The following is a 22,536-nucleotide window of genomic DNA, read 5'->3' as shown; positions in this document are numbered from 1 at the left end:
TTTCTCGAAAGCGTGTCGTGCCTTGTACATTTCCAGAGTTTACTATAAACAAAGACGTGTGCCTGCCTGTACACACGGATCGTGTGAGCGGCTGCCGTGACTCTTGCACACGCAGGGAGATGTGCCTAGACTTTTCTGCACCTCATCACAGGCAAAACCGAGTCCTGGCTACACCTGTGCCAAGGAGACCAGGCTGCCCATGGCAGGCCTTTGAAAGTGCTGGAAAGGAGAGTTATTTACAGACTAAGAGGAGGAAAGATGAGACCTTCCCCAGCGGGCAAGCACGGTACTCAGAGGCAGTCTGGGGAAGGAGGAGACCCTCGTTGGTCTTCAGGGACCCGTGGCTGTCCTTGGTTGGAGACATGGGGCAGGCCAGCAGGGTGATGATAATCCACAAGACGAAGGATTGTTCAATGTCAAGGGCCGGGGGTTTCCTCAGCACCAGTGGGAGTCAGGTGCCCTCCTGGAGGTCGAACCACCAGCAGCATCCTCGAGGGAAGGGCTGCCCCGACAGGCACTGTCCCAGCCACCATCTACACAACCACACAGCAGGGGTGAATCCCCGCCCTGTCACCCCAGTGCTGGTTTGGAATTCAAGGATCCAGAGATGAAGCGGGCACCCAGGAGAGGCAGAAGCGACTTCTGAGTCCCTGAGCGCTGCCCAAACACCCACCCGCCTGGCGTCCTTAGCAGTAAGAGTGGCAGAACCAGCAGCAAAATTGCAGTGATGTCAGTAACCGCACAGATCAAGTGGCCCTGATGAGGCCGCTCCCGGCAGCCCGTCCTCACGGAGCATGTTCCTTCCAGCGGCGCCTCTGACTCGTCCCAGGATGCTTCGACAAGAGACAAGATTAACTTCATAGTCTATCAGAAGCAAGCGCACGGATTCCATCATGAGTCCAACCTTGCAGGGTCTCTGCCTGGAAGGCCTACTCGGGGCCCCAGAATCTGCCTCTTAGCAGTATTTGAAGGCCCCGGTTCCCTGGGTGCTTGCAGTCCTGCGGGCTGTGTCCTTATCCTCACACTGCCTGCAGCACTCGGGCACAGGGGGCTGGACGCCCAAGTCCATGCAGCTGCTGCCACGGCCGGCCGGGAGTGGGAAGGTTGAAGCAACAGAGCTTGCACGCCCAGCCCAGCCCACCCTCCCCTTTTCCAGGGACCCCGTTCCTCCCCCACAGCCTCCCATCCCAGGAAAGCAGCAGAGCTCTTTCAATGGCCTGCCTAGAGGCAGCACCCTGCATCAGGCCAGGGTTCTGCTGGTCAGGAATAGGGCAGGGCTCAGCTGCCCAGGTGCCCTGTCTGTCTCCAAGATCCATGTTTTATCCCTGCCCCATGCTGCGCCGATCTGAGCCAACGGCGTGAGCCTCTGCAGATGGCGGGGACTCCAGCCTTCTTAGCTCTCGCTTCTGTACAACTCTAGGGCTAAATTCAAGACTTCTCGAAGAGAGGGGCACGCGAGAAGAGTCAGGGCCTTCTCTGAGGACATGCCCTTGATGGTGCTTCCCTCCACAACCAGGCCTATTGCGGGACCTGGAGCAGAGCTCCCCCTACGTGTTGGTTACCCAGTTAAGATGGTGGGTCCTTGAAAGGTCAGTCTGTCTTCTGGCTGTTGCTGCTGAAGGCAGGGGAAGGGGTATCTTGATGGGCTCCTGCCTCAGGAATAAAGTGGGGAAGCGCAGCAGGACATTGGAGCTCCCAGGACCATCTAATAAATGGGGCCAGGGAGGAGACCAAGACAATGCCAGAGAGTTCCGGAACCTTCCCTTTGCCCAGATGTCATGTTCCAGCCTGGTGGGCACTTCCCAGTAGATGCTCAACGCGTATCTGGATGAATCCGTCTCATTCACTGGACAGGAGCTCTAAGAGGTGGAGCCTCAGGGCTCCAGCACCTACCTCCCCGTCACTACTGCCTGCTCGGCACAGGACCCACAAGGGCTGTCTGCTTCAATCCCTTCCTGAGCCCTGTGGGCCCCGAAGGGAGACAGCAGGGAGGCCCTCCTCCTTTAAAGTTAGCCTTGCAGGTATGAACCCCTCAGGGACAGGTGCTGTAGAAAAACAGTGCCTTCGAAAGCTAGCCAGTTGTGGCTTCAAACGCTCCATCACTTAATACTAATGGCCGTGGCCTCGTTAGTGAAATGCTCTAATACCCGTCTCCCTCTGTCAACAGGGACCACAAATCCAACAGTGTCTGGGCTTCCCGAGGACACAGGCAGCTTGGCAAACCGGTCTGAGGACTGGAGTCATGGGACCAGCAGTTGCTTCTGCTCTGTGATAAGTGGGCTACCCTTGCTTTGTAGCCTAACACACCGACCAGAGCCTCTTCCGAGGTGCGTATTTCCTCTAAGAGGAGAGCATCAAGTTCATTCTTATTTTACATGGTTAGGGTAACCAAGCCAGCACTACAAAATAGATCCTGAAAATTTCCACTTGCAAATCCTCATGAGATCCAGGCGTTTTTAAGATGGGTTCCTGTTCTTATGAAAATTGTCAACCTGACCCAAATGTTTCATGTTTTCATGTCCCCTCAGTGTGGCCTCCCGGAACACTACCACATCCTGTGATGCACCTTCCCAAATCCCCTCAGTGGTGGTGGCGGTGGGGGGGGGGTTTCCCAATCACTGTCTGCTGTAGCTTTGCAAAAGGTGAGTTACAGCCCAGAGCTGCACACTCTGTCCCCTCAGGAAACCCACCTGCCCTCTCTGAGCCTCAGTTCATAGAGACCCATGTTGATTTCAGATGGGAAAAAGGGTGTGGACATAATTCAGAAGCCAGTTGTTGGTATAGTGCCGGGAACGAGGAGCACGTTCTCCAGCCTGTGGTGTGGGTCAGCTATAGGAGGAGTGTGGCCTTGCTCCAGGAATTGGTGAAGTCAGGCACAGAGGGATTTTTAAAGGAGAGAGGTATAGTTAAGGATCCACATCGAGTATAACAAAAGGAGGGAAATGGAGGGAAGGAGGAAGAAGAAAGAGAGAAAGGAAGGCAAGGGAAGTAGACGGGGAGAGGAGGGTCTGGACTGTCAGGGAGTCTCTGCCAAGTGTTAGCCATGCAGAACAAGTGATCTCCCTCCTGGGTCTCAGTTCCTTCACCTGGGCAAAAGGTAACATGAGAAGTGGTACCTCTGGCCCCAGGTGGTCAGTAAGATGCCTGGAGACCATGCCTGGGAAAACGCTGTGTATACACGGAAACTCGAACAAGCATCAGGAACGGTTATTTTGGGTAAATTATCCAAAACTCCACTCTTCACTTGTAAAAAGGCAGTCACTCGGATCGAGAGGATGACAATAGATAACGTGTATGAAACCCGCTACAGAAGATGAGCAGGGCTCATCTTGATGCCACATCAAGGCGAACCTCTCTGCCTGCTCCTCCCCACCCCGCTCCCCATACACACTGACTCCACGGTCTCACTGGGAGCCCCCAGGAGGGTAACCTGAGGCAGCAGCTCTCCGCCCATACCCACTTTCAGAACCCGAGCTCTGGGAATTATGGGGTGACCTCACTGGGCAAAATACAGATTCAAGGGAAAGCAGATAGTTCTCCTATTCTTTTGGTTAATCAGCTATCAAAGCTTTTTCTAAATGCTGACAAAGAGATGGCTTCATCCCTAGAGGTGCATGTTAGTATCCCTCTCAGTTCACCTGGAAAAGACAGAGGAGGTCCTGCAGGTGGGGTCTGAGGGGTCCCCTGGGCAGCGGTCCCCAAAGTGTGGCTTCTGGACCAGCAGCATCAGCAGGGTCTTGTTAGGAAGGCAGACTCTCTGCCCCCCTCCCAGCCCCACAGAACCAGATGCTCTGGGGGTGGGGCCCAGCAAGCTGGCCCAATAAGCCCTCCTGGTGATTCAGAGGCTGTCATGTCTGGGAACCATGGCTCAGCACTGATAAATGCTGGCCGTGGGGTCAGAAAACATGAGCACAGCTCCTGGCTCGGCCACATGGAGAGAGCATCTCACTTGGCTCTTGGTCACACAGTTAATACGCTTGTAAAATGAGGGCAGCAGTATTTACCTCCAAACTCCATAGCAGGTGCACGAGTCCTGGCAGACCATGGTCTTTATAAATAACAGGAACTGTTAACGTTCTCAGATGCTCTACAAATTATTCTACGTGAACCAAGGAAAGGAAAGGACAGCCCATACTGTAATCAGTCCACCTGGAGCACATTTTCCAATAACTCTCCAGGCTTCATGAGGCTTGCCGAGCTACACAGGCACCCCCTCCGTGGGAGGTGGGAGCCCTGACATCTTGCAGCTGCCAGCCGCCCCTGGGGATAAGACTTCATCGATGCCCAGGACGCAGAAGACGTCATCTGGTGTTTAAAAAAAATGCAACACTATGTTGGTGTAATAATAATTATACTTAACATTTACGAGCACTTTTTATAAATATAAGTCATTTATTTTCATTAGCTCATTTTATCCTTACAGCAACCCTCTGAGACGAATAGTAGTACAATCACCAATTTATAGACGAATAAAGTAAGGGCTAAGGGGTCGAGGAACTGCAGTGTTACACAGCTGGCACGTGGCCAAGCGCAGTCTGAAGCCACCAATCTGTGTCCTGGGTTCCACACCCTCAGCCTCCCCTCCCCCGCCCCATCCCACTGTCCAGCAGCCCAGTGTCTGCACTTCCCACAACTACTCTCCTCCTCCTGTTCAAAGCCCTTGGTCCTGTGACTGATCCACTAGGCTTGGCAAGTGCCTGAGTGTCAGACAGAGGTGGGGAAAGGTACAGACTTTCCTATTCCAGCTCTTCCTGGGGTTGTGAGAGCCCATGAACCCAGAACTTCGCCAACGTGCCCTTCAGCACCACGGACAGGGTCTACAGCGACATGATTCTCTCAGCGCTTTGCCCCCAACCCCACAAGGCTACTTGAGGGCACATAAGCAGCTAAACTTATTTTCCACGAAACCCTTTAATTATTATAAAAATAGAAGGCCTTCAACCACAGTTATCCAACTCGATAACCATGAATAATGCACATTAACGCACAGGCTAAGAATAGGAGATGGGGCTGCTGATTAAGCCAGGCGTGAGCAAAGGGAAAGGGACCCAGAGCTAGAGGCAATGGCGTAAATATATCTTAGAAGTTTCACACAGGGGTGCCTGGGTGGCTCAGTGGTTTAAGCCTCTGCCTTCAGCTCAGGTCATGATCTCAGGGTCCTGGGATCGAGCCCCGCATCGGGCTCTCTGCTCAGTGAGGAGCCTGTTTCTCCCTCTCTCTCTGCCTGCCTCTCTGCCTACTTGTGACCTCTCTCTCTGATAAATAAATAAAATATTTGAGAAAAAAAAAAGAAGTTTCACACATACAAACACGCACGTATAATTTATATTTTATAGCTCAGAAGCTCTACAATGCAGTCATGACATAAAATAAGTCGATTGCCACCAGGGACATGGTTTTGGAGGGTCAAGCCTTCCCAGATACAAGCACTGATTTCAGGAAAGGGCAGAGCCGGCATTGGCCATGCAGTGGATAGGAGTGGGTCACTCTTGCTGCGGGCCTGCCCCAGACTCCCTAATGGTCTCCAGGAGGCTGATGCCAAAGTACAGAGCCTGGCACATGGCAAGAGCTCTGTAAGATCAGTAAGATCCGTTATGATTCTTTCTACTCTGTGACTTCCCTTGAGACCAAGTCACCACATCATCCCATACAAAATTGTCACAGGTCGGTCACTGACTTCTGCATGGCTCCGACTGCAAATGTCTCCATCCCATTCTCTCAGAAAGAATCAGTGACATAAACATGTGCCCACTGCCCCTTGCTGTGCTGTACTTGTCACTCATATGAGAAACCCCTGATGTGCAGAAGCATCTTGTGGTTTCTGGAGACCTTTCTTGGGCCCCGGTCTGGGAAAGAGGCACCAAGAAGAAAATCCCTATTTGGCAGGGTCCTCTCTTCTTTCCCCACCAATTCTGCAATCCATTCTATAGACATGCCGCGAAGTCTCATCTCACAGTTTTGAATAAAGCCTGCCCTGGAAAGACACTCAAGAAAGAACTAGCTCAGGGGGAAAGGAGACAGCCTTTTGCCTTGGAGACAGCCCACAGAGTGTCTGTCATGTCGACATCAGAGTGGTGCCATTGTGAGAGCTGGTCTGACTGTCCCCCACAGTGGGGCCCCAGGCACTACAGTGACTGCCTCACAGAGAGGGTCCTCGGTGAACTCAGACCAGGCTTGAATGGGAATGTCACTTTCAGCTCTTACCTGCTCTGCCTTACCAGCTGTGCAGCGATCAGAGCGACTTGTTCGTGGACATTCTTCATTATCTGAGTACCCCACTTTTGCCCTCAGGTGCAAATAAGTTGCATTAATCAAATATCAGGGCTCATGTCCCCCATCTTGCTGTCCCTCCCCAGCCCCCAGGAGGCTTGCCTTCCCCTAAATGGTTAGGTCTTAGGATTTCTAATAAGCAAGAACTATTATAAACTACGTTGTCCTCTTCCTACAGCTTCTTACAGTGAAAACATCAATGTGTGTGTTTTCCAAGTCTCAGTCTCATTTCTTTTCCAAGAAATGCGGGAAATGCCACCTTCCACCTGCCCTCACTGGAAGGAATGAATGAGAAGGTGCTCTTGGGACTGCCTGGCTCTGTGCATGAGAGCTCAAAGGTTCCTGGGTCAGGAACATCCCTAGTATTTCAAGAGGCAGAGGTCAACGATGGACGGACAAGGAGGAGACCAGTCTCAGGGAGAGAAATACTGAGAGAAGGCCCCAGGAAACACGAATCCAGAATTGGAAGGAGACATGCAGAGGAAAGGTCTCTTGGGGCCTCCTCACAGCAGCAGGTGTGGCGGTACTCCAAACATGTGGATTCCATGTGCCACATAACACACGGTGTTGAGCAGTGGTCAACAGGGAATTTGTCACAAGAGCAGCATCTGACAATCAAACACAAATTCATGCACGCTTGCATGTTTCCCACAGGATGGCGTGTGTCAGCCAGAGGAGGACAGTTCCTTGGAACTGAGGAATTCCAGGCCCCCTGCCCCACAGCTGTTAGGGACTTTGTGGCAGGGGGGCCACCAATGTCCCTCAAGCCAGCTGCCTTTCCTGAGAGGCTGGATGCTTCATGGTCCACGGCGATGTGGAGGAGCCTGCTTCGTCCTTGAGGGCCTGTGTGCAGAACCTGCTGCTCTTCTCGGACCCGGGGACTGGGCTGCCTCTGCTGACCATTGGGAACCTGGCTTCCCGACAACTGACGGCCTTGGACCCTCCCCTCAGTTTTCCATGTGGCATCTTTGACTTTGTGATGACCCACTGCATGAAAACTCTCCTACAAGAGGACTTGAGGACACTCAGGCTTGCTGCTCATGGCCCTGGTACCTCTTCAGGGCATTCAGCTGAAGTTTCTAGAAGGCAGCAACTGGGCTACTTGTTGGACTCCTTTGCCATGTTGGTCCTGTCAGGTTTATGATCCAGGCAGGGATCGGAGAAAGCCGTAAAAGACAAGGAACTGATGTTTGTGTGACCTAAAGCTCTGTCTGCTACCACGCCAGCCAGCCCAATAAAATCCAGCTGAGTTCCTGATACTCACTCGCATATTTTCTCTGGTGCACCACACCGTGATATCTGAGCACAAAATCCATATGAACTTTTATTTATTGCCATATGGATTTCGGTGGAAATGCTTAAGGAGGGACTTTCTGGTGGTGGTTGTTTTTGAGTTTCTTTGCTTTGACCAAATGCTGAGTGCTGAGTTGCTGACCCAAGCATGGCTTTATAGGACACTCTGCCCCAATTTCTTCTCCTGTGGGTCTCAGCTGCCCTTGCTAGCCATCAGGCATAATCTGGGCAGATGAGGGGCTGGGGAGCTCTCTCCCTGTGCTGTCCCCCACTGTGCTCCATTCCAGGGAAATGGAGCCCTGCCCCGCCTCCCCATCCTGGTCCTGGCCAGTCCTGCCTGAGCCCCCTCCCCCACCCCAGCCCCTCTCTTGTTGTAATATTAACACCAGCTGCTGCTCATAAAGAGGACAACGGCGGCAGGCAATGCCCCGTGTCGTGTATCTAAGCAGCTGGAGAGGCTGCGGGCGTGATCATTCAGCAATATCACGTACAAGGATCCATTTAAATAGGCCTGACCTCTGAACATCCCCTCACCCAGCTCCAATTGGCTCATTGCACCGCAGCAAGATGGCGGCAGGGATGTCAAGGCTCCCTCTTCACAGCTGTTGGCCCAGGGGAAAGAACACCTGTCTCTGGGCTTCGAAGCAAAAGTACTGAATTTGTTTGGTTTGAGTTAACTTGGATAACGTGCTGGAACTGGCCACCGAGCTCACAGAAGCCGTGCCGGATGCCTGGCCCCTGATTCTTGCAAATGTCTGACCAACTCATTATTTAGCAGGTGGCCACAAAGTTCTCTCCGGACACCCTCACTGACCCTCATGTCCGCCTAAGGGGAGCTCATGGTTTGTGCTAGCATCTTCCATGCACAGTCGAGGAAACCGAGGCACCAACAACTGTGGAGAACCCTCCCTATCCTCCAGAGTTATGCCGCAGGAGTGGGGCTGCGCCAGGAGCCCAAAGCCCGACCCTCAGCTACTGTCATGTTCTGCCTTCTGGACCCACCGGCCGTCTTGTCACCCTGCGCTCGGCAGGCTCCTGTGCTGGGAGACAGGGCACTTTTCTCCAAAATCACACCGCTTTGGGACTTTCTGCGTAAACATTTGTGAAGATCCTATGCTTTAAATTATTTTCATTACATTAAAATTAAGACCTAGTCTTCGGTTCAATGTTCACAGATGTTGTAAAACTGGGAAGAGTAATTAACAAAACCTACGAAACACCCCAAATCCCACTACCCCAGAATGTGGTTTGCCCGGCGCATGCGCCCTTTGATGTGTGAGCACACAGGGCTTCCTATATGCTGTATCTCATTTGCATCATGTTGCACGCCTAGCTCCCTGCCGCAAGGTGTTCCAAATTTGCACTCGTGCCCATCTGGTTGCCGTCATGCGATGTTCCATTAGGTTGTCCCCATTTTTCGTTGCTGTTGCAGTTGTCAAGTGTTCTTATAAAAAACAGAATCAGCTCGTGGTAATTTTGTTTCTGCTTCTATTTCTCCCTCCATATGAATTATGCTCATGATACTTTCCTAGACACTTTTTGTTGTTGTTTCATTTCTCAGCACCTCCTGCAGTAGAACACTGAGTATCCTAGGAAACCCTCAGTGGGCTCTGCTGAGGGGACCATCCTCCACTGCTCCCTCCCCTGAGGCCCAGGCGGGGTCCTCAGTGTGCCTAGCAGCGTGGGGGATGGAGACCACAACCTGGCTCATTTAGGGACCGGTAAGAAGGACCACACTCTGGATGGCATGACTGCCTTCGAGCACACCTCCTCCCCAGAACTGGTGAATGAGCCTCTGCTCGGGGGCCCAGCCTGATTTTAAAGCTCTGTGAACTCGCCATCCGCTCTCACATACTGAGTACTTGAATGCTATCTATTATGGAAACACATGCCCTCTTGCATGGATTTTAGCAATATCTTCTAGCAGAAAAAGGACAAGAATGCAAGGGACAGAGTTTTACACATGCTTATCAAGTGCCAGGGATGAAACCAGGTGCTTTGTGATGAACCTCTTACAATCCACATTCAACCCTCGGCATTCATGCTCCCATTCTACAGATGAGAAGCTGAGGCCCTCAGAGAGACACCAGCCACCGCAGAGCTGCGATCCAAACCATGTCTGCCCAGCTCCCCAAATCAGCTTCCGTATTTGAGCACAAAACCGAGGCATCCTCTTCCCTCCTTTCCTTCCTCCCAGATGCTAAATCTGCCAGGAAAAGAGGACAACCCCTGCAGAGAAACCGGCGCAGACGTGCAGGCTTGCAGACACCAGAGGGCGCTGTGGGCCCAGGAACGGGACCAAACCCCCAGGCTCCAGGCTTCCTTCCTGGAGGCGTGGGTCCCCAGAGCAGAAGGACCTTCAGGATGCACCAAGAGGAAGCTCACCGGAAACTCACATTTTGGACTTGTTTCTGTTGTTTCTAAATTTTTTTCTGCCTGTGGGGTTCACGATCCAGCTAACGCTACGGCCTTCATCTCCACAGCATCCACACCGGTGCACTGAGCACCCAAAGGAACCCCCATGCCAGCATCTCAGTGTGCTGGTCAGTCTTCTCTGCAGAGGCACAGAGGTCGTGACCCCTCCCTGCTCCCTCTGACTCCTCCAGAAATGGTCCCAACCCGCCCCCGGCCATGGGTATACACCCTCATCGCCACCACCAAGCCAACTGCAAAGGAACTGAATAGTATGGGTGCGACGGAAACAGAGGGTCACCAGCGAGCGCGCTCCCCGTGCCAGGCCCTGCGTCAAACCCTTCATGCACCTTCTCTCCTTTAACCCCCCTCCCAACCTTTAACCCAACCTTAAGGGGGAGAACCATCGTCTTTACCCTTCCCCCTTTTACAGAAAAGGAAACTGAGGCTCAGAGTCACCCAAGGACAGACATGCGGTTAACACGAGGTGGAGCCAGATTCCGAAGCTCGGTCTGCCCCATGGCCATCCGTGACCTCTCCTGGGGCGAGCTGGCCCTCAGCCTTGGATGGCAGAGGGCCGAGACCCACTCATCCATCCGCTCATTTGGCAACCTCATACTTAATGCCAGCTGCCTCCCAGATGCTTGGGAGGTCCATCCTTCCTTCCTCTACTTTTATGGCCTCAGGGCCTGGACTGTGGGCAGCATCCCCTAAAAAGCTGCCCCCCTTAGCCTGATTTCATATTTATTAAAACACCAGGGGAGATTGGCCCCAAGGACCCCACGATGAATATGGGAACCAGAGAGGAGGTTAGCTTCCAAGACAAGGAGCAGAAGCAGCCCAGAAACATGGCGGCACCACACAATGGTCTTGGGCATCTGATGGGGGAGCCACGGAGAGACAGGAGGCCAAGAGCTCCAGTCACTGTTCAGCTCTGTGGCCTGGGGCCAGTCACCGACCTTCTCTGAGAGCCAGTTTCCTCAGTTGCTGGGGAAGGGGGGCTTCAATTAGCCCCACAGCCTCCCTTCCTTGAGTAATAACCAGAGTTTGTGCTTCCCATCATCCGACTAGCTTGTCACCTTGGGCTGGTCACTTGACCTCCAAGCTTTGTTCTCCCCATCTGTGAAATGGGCATAATCACTGCCCCTGTAAAGTGCTGGGTTCATCATGAGACATAAAGTACAGGGCACGTCAGCCCTCATGGAGGGCAACACACATCATCACAGTGGTTCATTACACAGCAGAAACACAAGACACACAACCACAATCAGAGAAATACAATTCCTAGGCCCACCGGGCTCTAGTCCATCTGATCCCCTCATAACACAACTGCTCTGGAGAGAATATTCAAGTGGAGAAGTGGGTTTTTTGGGCCCTGTACAAGGGCATTAGTCACCCGTGGCCTTCTCTGCCCTGTGGACTTTATCAGTCCCCTTGACCGCCCCCCACCCCCGGCCTCACCTCCTCCCCGAGGGTTGGGGGGAGCATGAGACTCCAAGTTATGAAGAGAGCTCCAAGGGCTTAGGCTGGGGTGGGCTGATCACCGAGTCTCAGAGCCGCCGCCTGCAAAGGCCTTTATGCATCATCTCGTCCCACCCCCTCGTTTTTACAGATGAGGAAGCAGAGGCCCAGAGAGGGAGGTGACTCACCCCGCATCACACAGCTAATATGCGGCAGAATCTAGACTCAGACTTTGCTAAAAATGTTCAGATGCAAGAGAATGTCAACCAAGGACAGAGCCAGAAGTACCAGAGTCTGCTCAGCTGTCCCCCTGTCCTGCCGGCCTTGAGGATGTGATGGGGCCTCCCCGGCTGCCACCGTGACCCAGCAGGTCCCGACTGTGGGCCTGCAGGCTGGGATGTGGGCCACTAGGGAGCGGCCGGCAGCCAGCAGGGGAATACGGCTCCTATTCCGAGCTACACCAGAACCGGCAAGGCTGAGATGCACCTGCTGCTCCTGTCTCTTCCTGCCCGACACCCACGCAGGAGGACAGCTCAGCCATCAGAGGACATGCTGGTCCAGGAGACACACAGCAGTTCAGCCAGCAAGCATCATGCAGACCCAGCACCCTGACCTTCAAGGACAGCCCCAATTCTGACAGGAACATCTAGGGGTCCTGCTAAAACCTGTGCGCCAGGCCCATGGGACCTAGTAACCAGCAACACTAGATAAAGGTAGTTGCTAACCTTGAGCACCTAGCCTCTAGGTGTCATGCTTTTAAGCCACATGGGAACCATGGATGGTGGCCACCACCAGCCCCGGCTGAGGGGTCAGCAGACCCAGCTTGGAAAACTGACGACAATGTCACACTGTGCCGTGTGTCCCTCTGCTGCCTCTCAGACTGCTCTGTATCCTCGTGTGGGAGTTACTGAGTGTGTGTGTGCGTGTGTGTGCACGTCTGGGCTTCCAGTAGGGACAAAAGAGAAGTTCACCATGGAATCGGTGAAGACACAGAGAAGTAGGGAAGAAAATACATACCCTCAACACGGCCATCCGGCCTAACAAAGGGGCTCCACCTCCAGAATCAATCTCTGTCTGTCTTTCGCTTGTGTACACACACACACACACACACACACGCATGTGCACACACACACAACTGGGTCATACTGTATAGATATTTTTCCATGTGCTTTAAAAATTAACCATTATTTTCATTTTCCAGGTCATTAATTATTCATCTAAATGTGGTTTTTGCCTCCCTGAGAGCCGCTGTATCATTTAGTTGCACAAGAACACACTTGGGCCCCCTGCCCGCCCCACAGCACGTGGCTGCTTCCAGTCTGACTTCTGGATGACACGGAGTGAAACCCGGGGTAGTCACGTCTGTGCAGCCTTGCTTTAGCTCCGTGGAGCAAATCTGGGGAGTGAAAGGACGCCGTGAGAGGGGACCTGCAGGGAGAGAACGGGCTGGCCACGGGAAAGCCGTTTCCATGGTGATGGAACAGAGCGGCACCAGCTCATACAGCCGGCCCCACGCGAGGGGGTGGAGAAGCCACCAGGGTCCACCGGCACTGCATTCTGACGAGGTCCTAGCGCAGATGCTAGAGTCCTGGGGCTATTTCTCCCCGGACAGGCAAATAACATTTTTAATTGCTAGTGGGAATGAAAAACAGCATTTTAGTGACACTTTGGTTTTTATTTCTCCTCACAGACTAACCACTTAAGAAAGCTTTCCTTCTCGGAAGTAAGCCCCGTGTCCTAGGATCTGTCAGGCTTGTCCTCCTTCTGATGAAGGTAAAAGAAGGTACAATATTCGTATTTGGGGAGAACACGTACAAGCGGGCCTGCCTCCTGTTTCCTCCATGGCTCTGTCCACCTCCTCCTCCTGCTCCTGGTCATCTCCCCTCGGAACTTCTGCAAATCTCCTGGCAAGTCCTCAAATGTCTCTGGTCTCTCGCCTCACACCCACCTGGCACAGCACACTCAAGGGTTCCCACCATGTCTGACCACACACAGAACCTTCAGCATCTTTACAAACTGCACACAAGGCTGAGCACATTCTGGTCTCTAACATCCTGCGTGCTGGTCCTTATATCCTTCTGCAACCCTGCATCCCGGCCCCATGAGCCCCAGCGAGTACCCTCTGCTCCAAGCACTGCCAATCACCCACAGCCCAAACAAGCATTCCCCTCCAGTTGTGCTCATTCCCTCTCACCCCTGCCGGGCCGCGGTGCCCACTGCACCTGCTTCAACCACCCCAGTCAAGAAAGCACCCACCCCGAGGCTCCTCGCTCCACCCAGGAAACCTCTTCTCTCCACTTGGATTCTCCCAGGAAGCACCATACCCCAGGTCGGCCCTACGCCCCACCCTGCTCCCTGGCCAACAGCACAGCCCCCAGAGATGTGATAAAAGGGAAATACTTACCTTTTCCCCCTTCTCTCCTTGGACAAAAGGCCCTCTTCCCTAGAAAATGAAAGGAGGAGGAACGGGTTTACGACAGAACATCTCCATGCACGGACGTCACACGGCAGCAGTACCCTGGGATCTGAAAGGGTCGGATGCTTTCTCATCAGCTCCTTGAAGGAGCTTCCAAAAGAGATAACTCTTCCTTACTGACTGTTCATTCTTGTGCCTATTACCCCATTTAATTTTTCCGACAATTCAATATTATGGAACTTGTATTTTTCCCTTATGAGCTTTACTAAAATATCATCCACCTACAGTATCATTCACTACTTAAGTATACAATGTAATACTTTGTACAATGTAATACAATGTAATCCTATACAATGTAATAGTTCTGAGTGCATTTCCAGAGTTGTGCAACAAGCCCTGGTCAGCTTTGGGATGTTTTCATCAGCTGAGCAAGAACTCTGCACTTAATCATGGTCACTCCCCATGCCCCCACCTCCTGCCCTAGGCAGACACTAATATACTTTGTCTACATAGATTTGCCTCCTCTAGACATTTCATGTACATGGAATCGTACGCTGTGTGGGCTGTCACAGCTGTCTTCACACCCAGTGATTCCTCAGCAAAGCGTCTTCAAGGTTCATCCATGCTGTGACCTGTACCAATAGTCTGTCCTACTGCAGAATCATACACCACCGCGTGAATATAACACACATCCCGTTCATCCATTCACCATGCCACGAGCACTTGGGTTTTTCCACTTTCGGGTTATTATGAATAACGCTGCTCTGAACACTTGCATCCAGGGTCTGTATGAGAGTATGTCTTCGTTTCTTTTGGATATGTATCTAAGAAGTGGATTGCTGATAATTCTGTTTTGCCTTTTAAGGACAGCCACATAGTTACCCAAAACAACGACACCCTTCTGTACCAGCGATGTCTGAACGTCCCAGTTTCTGCACCGTCCTGGCTGCCCTTCTCATCACGAGAGTGAGCGCTCGGGCCTCTCCTCATCACTGACTTACCTATTTCTCTCTTCCATTCTGTCCCTTCTGCTTCACATATTTTGGACTCTTGCGAGGTGCACAGGTGTTTATAACTCTTCTCGACTTCTGAGAGACTGACACTGATCGTAGGACAAACTCTTCGTTTCGCTGACGTCGGGTTTTAGAGTCTATTTTGTCTGATAACAGCCGAGTCACTCCCAACTTTTTGGCTATTTTCAGGGTATATATTTCCCATCCTTTTACTTTCAACCTGTTTGCATCTTTGAATCTGAAGTGTGTGTCTCCTAGAGACAGGATAGAGTCAGGTCTTGCTTTTCTGTCCGGCCTGAATACACAGCATGATCACCGACAGAGCTGGTTTCCTGGATGCCGCCTAACTTCCCATTTCTGCCTCCTGTCTTGCTGTTCCTTCATCCCTCCTTCACGGCATGTATTTATTTATTTATTTGCATTAAGTATTTTCTAGTGCTACATTTTAATCTCTGAATGGCACTTCTACTGTATATTTTTTAACTACTTTGATAGAGGTCACTCTCGGGTTCCCATACACAACTCAGCTCCTCAGAGTTATACTACCTCTGGGGAGATTTACAAACACACCCTCCCGGCCTGGTTCTGGTCCCTCTTTCCCCATGTTCGCACTGGTGGGGGAACAAGCCGATACTACACCTGCTTGTTAAATGCCTCCTCGAACACGGTCATGATGATGCCTTTGAGCCTGTCAACCTGCTTCACTGAGGCTTCCGTTCCCCACTGCCGTCAGTCGCCGAAAGATCTTACTGGCCTTTCTCGGTCCATGTTGACTCGTTTTTCCCTCCTGCTGCTTTCAAGTTTCTTTGTCTTTGGGTGCTTGGGCTGCAATCTTTCTGAGAATGGCTCTCTGTGTGAGAGTTCTCTGAGCTTCCTGAAGGCGTGGATTACTGCTTTTTACCAAACGTGGGATTTTTGCTTTCACCATTATTTCTTTGAATATGTTTTCTGACCCTTTCCTCTCTCCTCCTGGGGTTCCCCATTAGGTGCATTCTGGTGCATTCTGGTGCATTCCGAGGCTCTGTTCATTTTCCTGCCTTACTCCTTCTCTCTAGTCTTCGGATTACAGAGTCAGCATTGAGCTGATGGTAAGAATGCTGTTGCTCTCAGCAGGCTGGTTTCTACCTACTGTTGAGCCTCTCCCCTCATTCCCCTTTTTCTTTCCGTTATAATTTTAAGCTCTAGAATTTTCATTTGGGACTTTTTATTTAGAAATTTCCATCTTTTTACTGATACTCTGTATTTGCTGACATGCTGTCATAATACCGCCCCCTCTTTAAGAATGATTTCCCTTCGTCCTTTGACTCTCACTGTGAAGGCTACGTTGCACATTTTGTTTGCTTCTGCAGTCCCTGTGCCCATCACAGGAGACCCTCTTCCCTGCTGGTTTTCCCGGGGTCACAGGGATATCCTGGAGAACCACCACATGGGTTCAGTCTCAATGTGGGCAGATAGGAGCCAGCCAGAAAGGGGAGGAGAGGAGGGAATGAGGTGTGGAAAGACAGAGTAATTATTCCTGGTGAGGAAAAGAGCATGGGCAGTGGCCAGTGAGAAGTGGCCAGTTTGGAGATTCCGAGCTGCCAATCGGGATGCCCAGAATCCAGGGGTGGGTGTTGGGGAGTGCAGGACAGGGCTAGAGTGGCAGCTGGGGCCACCCTGGCGGGTCTCCCATGCCCATGGGGAGGAGCACGGACTCCATTCCGAGGGTGGGGTGTGCCTCAGTGTCTGGCTCCTGCTAGGTGTTCCATGCATTCTAGCTGACACACACTTGGGGGAAGCCGGGGATCCCCCACACCGGCCCCATACTCACCATGTCACCTTTTTCTCCCTTGGGTCCAGGAGCTCCAGCCAGCCCAGTTGCTCCCATGTCTCCCTGCAGGGTGCAAGCCAGAGGGCAGCACTGGGTCAGGTCCCCCCATGGGGCTTCCCTGCTCAGGCCGCCCACTCCCCACTTGGCTGTCGATGCCCTAGCAGGGGCTGAATTTGTCCCTGCCAACCTTGGAATGAGGCCATGCTTCCCACCCCTGGAGGAGGAAGCATCTGAATCATTTCCCCAAGCTCTTAATCCCACAACGAAGTACATCCTGAGAGAGTGAGTGTTTGTCACAGCAGGTGTTTGTCCCCAGGAATGGCCCCGGCCCAGATGGGGAGGGAGACACCCCAGGGTTCAAACCCCCGCTCTGCTGCTTACTGTGAGAGCGTCATTACTTTCTAGGCCTTGGGCTCTTCCTCCATGAAATGGGTCTGCTCTCACGAGCACACATAAGACTGAAAGCATTAAAGTGCTTTGAACGCTGCCAGAGGTCAGCCAGAGTCCCCCGATGATGTCATTTGTATTCCCCGGGCCCTCCCAACTGTCCATGAAGCCAGGGAGGAAAGGCAGAGGAGAGAATAGTGTTTGCAAGGGAAGAAAATTCACCAAGTGCCAAGTGTGGGACTGGAGAAGCCTCCTACCGTGCCATGAGCCAATCCAAGACAGGCTTGGGTGCCCACCCTGGGAGCCACTGACTTGTCTATTTTTCTCTTCTCCGAGCATGCAGTTTCATCTGGGTCTACCCCCGCCTGTACACTCTCAGAACAAACAGCTTGCTGGCTTTGGGTGCCCCCGCTTGGCCTGTCATGTGCTTCCCCTGCCTTCTTTAGCCCAAGCAGCTCCCATGCACCCTGCTGGACCCCTGGGTCCCTCCACCGTGACTGTGCCCACAGGGGATCCCAGTCTTCTCTGTTGCTCTCCTCTTGCCACTGGCCTGCAAGCCCTGGGAACAGGGCTGTCCCTTTCACTAGAATGTCCCTGTACCAGAATGGGTCCTGGAACCTGGAGTCACCAGACCCTGACTGTTGACCCGACCTGAGCTGGATCTGGGTAAATGGGGTCACTGGGAGCCACAGTTGTTTCCCTGGAGCCTTATCCTCCGACTGGGACAATCCGACCTGTGGGGACAAAGGGCCAGGACTGCAAGTCATCTCTGAGAAAGCCAGGCTGCTCTCCAGGTAGCTGAGTCTGGGTCCCTCCATAGCATTCCCTCCCTGCCTTGTCCTCCCTGCAAAGGTTGCCCTTCAACCCTGGACCTGTCCAGCCACGGGAGGGTATGGCCATTCCTTAACCAACCCCTGCCTCCGACAAACATTCTTAAACTTCCACAAACCCCCGAGTGCCTTTGCTCTTTCTTCCCTCTGACAGCAGAGAAGCTGAGGTTACAGCCCGGGGTGCTCAGTGAGGCACAAAGCCCTGTGCTCCTTCTTGCAAGGATCACCTGGCACCTTGGACGGCCCTGAGATGCTCTCCTTTGGCACCAGGGGAGAAGAGCCCATCAGGGGTGTGTGTGTGTGTGTCCAGACTCCTCAACCCAGCACAGTGGGTGCAGCAGGGAGAAGGGAGAGAAAGGAGAGAGAAAGAGAGAGAGGATTTCAGGGTGTTTCCACCACCACGCCCAGCCCCTCTTTCAAACACCAGACCAGGTAACAGCTTCTGGATCATGCCGACCTCTTCCACCTGCCTGCGTGTTCCCAGGTGATTCGCATCTCTCTGGGTCTCGGCTTTCTGAGACCAAAGTAAGGATGGGAGAGGACAGCCCTGCCCAACTCTGTAAATGCTATTAACCTGGGGAGGGATGGAGACAGAGAGGGGGCTGCATGATGCAGGACAGGGGCCCCTTGAGGAGGCACCTGGCTTTGAGCAATGAGGGAGTTCAGAAAATTTGTGCAAAAAAGAATGTCATGCAACTTAAAGAAACATTACATGCTGTCTACACAGAGAGACTCTTACAGGCCCAAGTCCCAATGTCTCTGGAATATAGAGGCCTAAAGGGATCGACACAGGATTAGCTGACCACGGAGAGCTTAGCCCGTTGGAGCAAAGGGGATGGAAGCCAGGACTTCCTCACCCAACCCCGTCTAGCTCAGGTTTTCAAACTCAGAAACACAGCTTCTGGACCTCACGCCACTTGTTCAAAGCGAACACCACAGGACGGTCACCTAACACGATGCTTTGTCTCCACATGGAGCGCACAGCAAGGGCTAACCTGGGCCCCGAAACGCCCCAAGGCCGCGCCTGTACTGACCTTTGGGCCGGGGAGTCCCAATGGGCCATGAGAGCCCTTTTCACCCTGAAGGAAGAATGACAAAAGAAACAAGAAGTAAGACTCTGTTTAATTCTCCCCCACCTCCAGTCGGTTATCCCTCCACAGGCTGAGGATCTTCCAGGCCACTGATGGTCTTGAAGAGCGAGCCCTTGTCCTGCCCGCAAGAGAGGGTGTGTGGCTCTGTCCCTTCCTCCCAGCTGCCCGCCACCATCCGCCCATCCTCCTTCCTGCCCTGACCCCCGTATCCGTCAGTTCAACCACTGTTTAACAATGTCAGGCTACACACAATCAGTGGCTGAAAATACGTCTGTGTTTTCTGGAGCTCGCCTTATGGAAGTAAAAATACGTAGACATTTTTAGTCCCACGTGATCATTGCTACGGGGAGAGGAATGGGTCCTGGGGTCCGTTCCACGGAACGGCAGGTGCATGGCTGCGTGGGGAATGATGGATGGAGGGAGGAGGCCTGGAGAGAGGGAGGAGGGAAATCACGTAGACAACAAGGTGCTCAGGAAAGCTTTCCCTGGGGACATCCTGAGAGCAGAGTAGGCAGGAGCGGATAGAGGAGGGGGTCCAGCAGATGCTGCATACACAAATGCCCAAAGACAGCCAGCAGTTCGTGGTGTCCTAGAAATTGGGGGAGCAACGTGGATGGAGATGGTGCTAGAAAGACAACTGGAGACGCTCCGTGACCACAACGGGTGGGGTGGGAGGGGCGTGTCAGGGGGTGTTTGAGGGGGAAGATGGGTGGGAGCAGGAGGCAGAGACCTCCTTGAGCCGAGAGTTTCCTCCCAGGGGTCCTTTCCCCCATGCCAGAGGCCACGGGAGTCTTGGCTGGACACACCCAGGGCACAGCCTGGCTGATAGAAAAGTCTGGACGGGGCAGGACTGGTTCTGACCTCCTCCCCCAGCACAGTCTGCCTGCGCAGCAGCCAGTCCCCAAAACCTCATAACATATTAGCCTTCTCCTTTGGGGGTCTTAATAGAATCCCAGGGGCAGGGGAGGGCCAGAGGTCCTGCCCCTGGTGCTCATCCTGGCTCCCTGCCTGACATCTCCCATTCTAACCTGTGGGTGCCAGGCCAAGGTGCCTCCCCTTCACCCCCTGCCCAGAAAAAGACTCTGCTCACAGCAAAGCTGAGCTGGGTCCTTTCAGCACGTTGGGCCAGCATCTGACAGCTTCATCTGACTGAGAGTTCCTGGGTGCTCCCTCTCTCCCCAGGTCTGGCTCTTCGGGTAGGAAGGAAGGAGGGAAGTTGAAGGAGAACAAGGAGGGGAGGAAGGGAAGGAAGGAGCCTGCCTGCCAGGACACGGGCTTTGGAAGTGTGTCCATCCCAGTGAACTGTGCTGGGATTTCACATTTCTTCCTGTCTGCCCAGGCCCTGCAGAGTCACTGAGCCCCTCCTGAGTGCTGGCCCCGAGCAGGGAGGCCAGATACAGCAGGCTGCAGGGCAAGGCCGCGGGCTCTCGGGGCCAGCAGAGCCTCCGATCCCCCCAGGGTCCTTCCCCAGCACAGCTCTGCTTTTTAGCATCCTTGTATGTTTGGTTAAGTTGTTCTGCTCAAACAGTAGAAGACTTCCTTTTTTTTTTTTTTTCTTATCAAAAAAGCCACCAGTCTACAGGAATACAGAATCAACGAAGGCCCCAGGCACTGCACAGGACATTAAATGCAGCTGGTGGACAGGGCCGGCGGTGTTCGTAAACACTGGTCTGTACGTTAGACACCAGGTACACACAACTCCACTTCACGTCACTTACTCGGAGTCCTGCTCATACACCAGACCTGTTCTGAGGACTCGCACCTGAGCGAGGAAAACTTGGGGATACATCCACTCCAGGAAGACATTAATGGGTCTGAGGGCTCCCCTCCTCTGAGCTGGAACATCAGGAAACAAGAGGTCCAAGGAACGAGACGGGCTCCCTGACCTGTGAGTCCCCCAGGGCCTGGGGCCATCTGGCCCTGGCCATCCTGGTGCATGATGGGAAATTCCCTCCTCCATGGATGCTCCTACAGACCACTCTGTCCTGCTCTGCTTGGGCGCTCTGGGCTCGGGGCTGAGGGTTTACTGCAGAGGGTACCTTTTCTCCAGCTGGGCAGGAGCAGTTGATGGTCTTCAAAAACCCAATTTGTTCACTGCCGGAGGTGGGAGGCTGCGGGGGCGGGAGTGACGGCTCCGTCAGCACGGTCACCCGGCACTGGAAGGAAATCGCAGTGAGTCAGAAGGGCGGAACCTGGTTTTCTACCCAGCACGGGTCCCCGGCCGGCAAGGGGACCAGGAACCCAAGAAGCCAGAGCTTGAGCGGAGCGGAGGTCGGGCCATGCGCAGGGGCAGGTCCTGGGCTCCTAGAACGTGGAGTCACAGGGGCCGGGGCCAACACCTGCTCTCAGCCACATTGCCAGCCTCTCAGCAGCTGCAGGAACCATGAATCCCTCTGAGCCTCACTGTTACGACCCACAGAATGGGGACAAGAGTGTGTCCATTGTGATGTAGTGAGGAGGATTCGATGGGACAGCTCACTGTCTCACATCCAACAGGTGTTTAGTAATGATGTATTTCCCTGTCACCACTTCCCCGTCTCCATTCCCTCTGTTCTCCAGGCCCTCATCTGACCGCCTCTCCATCCTTCAGTCCATAGTCAGGCCCATCTGACGCCAAACCCCCAGCGCGAGGGGCTTCCACCGCCGTGTCTCGGGCATAGGGCCTCTGAGCACCGCATGTGGATGTCATCCCTCCAGCCTGGGCAGACAGCTCTGTCACCAAGGCCACCTTCCAAGCAGCCCTAGGACTGGGGTTCATTAAAGAAATTGGGGAAGGAGAGACTTGCAAGGGGGCGAATGCAGAGAGGTCCCAGCAAGAGGCTGACCCAGGCCAGGTCAGGGGTAAAGCTCTGGTTTTTCTCATACTTTCCAGTCCTGCCTGCAAGCCTCTTCCTCCCCTCTCAACCAGCCCGGTGCACGGGGGCCTCCCCCCACCGAGCATGGTCTGCATGGTCTGTCCCTCCCAGGGCCATGTTTCCAGCTCAGCCTCCCCTCCCCAGAGCTGGGCCCCACTGCTCGGCCTGCAGCCTGGCTGTGTCGACTAAGGTCAGGAACATGGCAACCCCCTAGGGAGACATGCATGACCTCCAACCCACAGCCTGGGGGCCCAGGAAATGAAGCCCTAGATGGTCACTGGGCTTCTCTAAGACCACATCCTGAGGGTGGGCACCCCCTGACCTTCGAATGCCCATTCCTAGGCCCTGGAGAGCTCCATCGCTCTGGAGGCCAAGGACCCGTTCCCTGCCCTCCTGTCATGTGGGAATTTGCTCACCGGGCCCAAGGGGATATCGCAGCAAGTCTCCAGTTCTGCGTGTCGGGAGTCGCAGTAAATCACGATCCGCTGCAGGTCAAACTGGAAGGGACAGGAGGACAGAGTGAGTCTGGGGGACTCGGCAGCCCGAAGCCCCCACGCCTCCAGCAGACCCGCACAGGAATCAGGCTCCACTTTCTCCCCAGGGTCCCTCACTGCGCTGAGCTTCAGGGGAGCCTACGTGTCACCTGCTTGCACATCCCCTTCTAGAAGGGACAGCCCAAGAGCAAGGAGGTTGGAGCC

The 22,536-nt window shown here is 53.6% G+C and overlaps 1 protein-coding gene across 1 annotated transcript in view; it reads right to left on the bottom strand.

The window, feature by feature from the left end:
* The window catches only part of COL22A1 (collagen type XXII alpha 1 chain), a 243,512-nt gene that overhangs the window by 153,168 nt on the left and 67,808 nt on the right, over window positions 1–22,536 (bottom strand). Inside the window, exons 8-12 of the mRNA XM_045978553.1 lie at window positions 22,255–22,335; window positions 21,023–21,139; window positions 18,927–18,971; window positions 16,676–16,738; window positions 13,841–13,879 (exon numbers count right to left, since the gene is read on the bottom strand). Of these exons, the coding sequence (XP_045834509.1) occupies window positions 13,841–13,879; window positions 16,676–16,738; window positions 18,927–18,971; window positions 21,023–21,139; window positions 22,255–22,335 (345 nt within the window). The remainder of the gene's footprint in view (window positions 1–13,840; window positions 13,880–16,675; window positions 16,739–18,926; window positions 18,972–21,022; window positions 21,140–22,254; window positions 22,336–22,536) is intronic.

This window comes from Meles meles, chromosome 1, assembly GCF_922984935.1.
Source record: "Meles meles chromosome 1, mMelMel3.1 paternal haplotype, whole genome shotgun sequence".
Lineage (NCBI taxonomy): Eukaryota > Metazoa > Chordata > Mammalia > Carnivora > Mustelidae > Meles > Meles meles.
Note: the sequence above shows the minus strand (reverse complement) of the source record. Positions and strands in the feature narration are given on the sequence as shown.